Raw genomic sequence first — 2,849 nt, 5'->3', positions numbered from 1 at the left:
CAGCTTTTAATTTCTTCTCTTATCTTTCATTTTTTATGTTGTGCATTCATGGCCTCATTTATTTCACTAACTAAATAAAAGGAAATCCAAATAAGAGTTTGCTCTCGAATCTTCTCTACCTGAGTTTGTATACAAACAAAAACCTGAGCCAAGTGTGTTCAAGAGAAGCCGACAGTGAGACTCAAGGTTGACACGATGATCCAAGTTCATCATGCCAAGTAGCTACTAAACTCCACTAATGGCCACGTTTGAAATACTTGGGTTAATTATTAAGTCTCAACACTTCTTATCTGAGTATAAATACCCTCATCACCTCCCTTTTTCTCACACCATACCAACCCTTCTCTCCTTGGTAACTCCCCTAGCACAATGCTGACATCAGGCATGAGAATGAATGCTAGTAAGCAGGTGAAAAAATCTGCAAAAGCGAGTTCCAGAAAGGGGTGTATGAGAGGCAAAGGAGGCCCTGAGAATGCCAGTTGCACCTTCAAAGGTGTGAGGCAGAGAACTTGGGGAAAATGGGTGGCTGAGATCCGTGAGCCTAACCGTGGTGCACGCCTCTGGCTTGGCACATATGAGACCTCTGTAGAGGCTGCCATGGCTTATGATTGTGCAGCACGTAAGCTCTACGGATCTGATGCAAAACTCAACCTCCCAGACCTTGCTATGGCCTTGGCCTTTAATTTCCAGTTTCCACCACCAAGCCCTCAGATCCCTCACATGCAACCATCACCACAGCTTCAACACTCTCAGATTCCCTCTCCCTATGACATTTTCAATCTCCCCTCCTTTGATTTCATCAACAACCTCACCGATGACACCAACATCATGTTCAACCCTGTGCTCTCCATGCCTCCTCAACATGCAATTGCTGATTCTGCGCCAGTGTACGCCAGCGACTCTCATGTCGCAATTCCCTATGAAAACACCACCATCCCCATGGCGATTCACCCCTCCAACCCCTTGGAGATCAACGAGGACACGGTTGATCCTTTTGGGGGGTCTTTCAATGACATTCCTGACCCTATGTTTGATGATTCCATCTGGGCTGAAGCTGCTAGGTCTCTTGATTTCCCTCTGATACCAGATGCTGCAGGAATTAATGAAGTTGAAACCTTTCTTGAAGTGGGTCCTTGGGACTCTCTGCAAACTCCCTGATGCATGCAATCGTCCTCAAAAGGAACTCCTAAGCCCTTATGATACAGAAGTAGTAGTAGTTAATAAAAGGTCATCTCAGACGATGAATACCTTGCATCACCAGAAGTTACAGTGTTATGTGAATATATAAGTGATGTATCAATTCTGTTAGGGTGTGGAGTACATAGGATTAAGGTTATATAGATATGAATGGTGTCTGTCTTATATTTGAAGTTTATGTCTCAAAAAGGCTGCTCCAGGATGTCAAGTTAACTTTATTAGCATGACAGAGATATCTGTATTATTTTATCAGCAGCAATATATTGTCTTATGTTTGAAGTTTATGTCTTAAAAAGGCTGCTACAGGATGTCAAGTTAACTTTATTAGCATGACAGAGATATCTGTATTATTTTATCAGCAGCAATATATTGGGATCCGTTTCTATAAGAATTATATTATATATATTATTATATTATTGGTATAATGTTATAACTTTATCTTAAACTGAAACTTTGCTTTAGTATTTTCATAGCTCGAATCTGTGTTAGAATTTTTTCTCTTTAACAAGCTCGAATCTGTGTTAAAAGTTTCTCTCCTTAACATAGCTGTCTTTAGGGTTATTACCATTCTTCATCTGTATCATACTTTGTACCTATTTACTATTATCTACTTTAGATTTATTTACTGTTATCTACTTTAGATTCTTGTTGGATTCTTGTGGGACTTAGGATATTGCCTTAAGACTATCTTATTGGGTTTTTGTCTTGTTTGACGTTAGGTTCTATTATTGTCTGAACATATTTAGGGTTATTGTCTTCTTGTCGAGCTTATGGATCTTCAATTTTTGTCATGGAGCAGATTAAGGGTTCTTCTTACTTGTGGGGCTTGTCTAAGGGTTCTTGGTGGGGCTTGTCTAAGGGTTCTTCTATACTTGTCGAGGTTTGTTTTAGGGTTCTTTTATACTTGTCGGGTTTGGCTTAGGGTTTTTTTTGTCGGGAGCAGGTTCTTGTCTTCTTGCCTTAGGGTTCTTGCCGTCTATTAGGGTTTTTATTTTTGTCGGACTTATGTTCCTGCCTTCTTGCCTTAGGTTCTTGCCTTATCCATATCGTGTTCTTCAAATTTTAGAGTAGAGTCGCAGATCTTTATAATTTTAGAGTAGAGTTGCATATCTTTATAAGTTCTTTTAATTCTTTTAGAAAGTGGCAGTGCCAATACAGTTATTTGTTTTGTATTGAAACTTTACTTCAAATATTGAGTTAAGTTTTCTTGTAACTTTTCTCAATCAAATTTTTTTTCATATAATTATAAGAGTTTTAATAAAAATAAATTTTATCTTCAAGATATTTATTATAATATATTTTATGGAATACATAATATTACATAATTCTTGTCATCTATATTTATATGAATAAATAATATTGTATAACTTTTTTTTATCAGTAGTATGTAGTATATGAATATTTTGACAAAATAGACAGTTGTATGTAAATATTTTGATAAAGTACATAACTATTTGGTAAATAATACAACCGTACCTTATATGTTATATCATGTAAGTAAAAATGTTAGTACAATAATATTTTAGTGAAATAATATTATGAGTAATAGCTAACATACATAAATACTATTTAATGTAATATGTAAATATTTAAACATTTTAATAGATTAATATGTAAATATTTGATTAAAATAATATTGCTATTCGTGCTCT

General features: G+C 35.9%; 1 protein-coding gene across 1 annotated transcript; it reads left to right on the top strand.

Moving 5' to 3' along the window:
- The first annotated feature begins 307 nt into the window (after positions 1 to 307).
- Positions 308 to 1,476, top strand: LOC124840733 (uncharacterized). The gene has a single exon (XM_047316845.2). It carries the CDS (start codon positions 370 to 372, stop codon positions 1,156 to 1,158), a length of 789 nt encoding a protein of 262 aa, XP_047172801.1. The 5' UTR covers positions 308 to 369; the 3' UTR covers positions 1,159 to 1,476.
- The last annotated feature ends 1,373 nt before the right edge of the window (positions 1,477 to 2,849 follow it).

This window comes from Vigna umbellata, chromosome 1 (genome assembly GCF_029865625.1).
Source record: "Vigna umbellata cultivar VRB3 chromosome 1, Vumbellata_1.0, whole genome shotgun sequence".
In the NCBI taxonomy this organism is placed as follows: Eukaryota; Viridiplantae; Streptophyta; class Magnoliopsida; order Fabales; family Fabaceae; genus Vigna; species Vigna umbellata.
The sequence above is the reverse complement of the archived record's forward strand: the minus strand, read 5'-3'. Positions and strand labels throughout refer to the sequence as shown.

What these genes read in the sequence shown, in the direction of transcription:
- LOC124840733 (XM_047316845.2), top strand. Translation starts at nt 370, where the DNA reads ATGCTGACATCAGGCATGAGAATGAATGCTAGTAAGCAGGTGAAAAAA.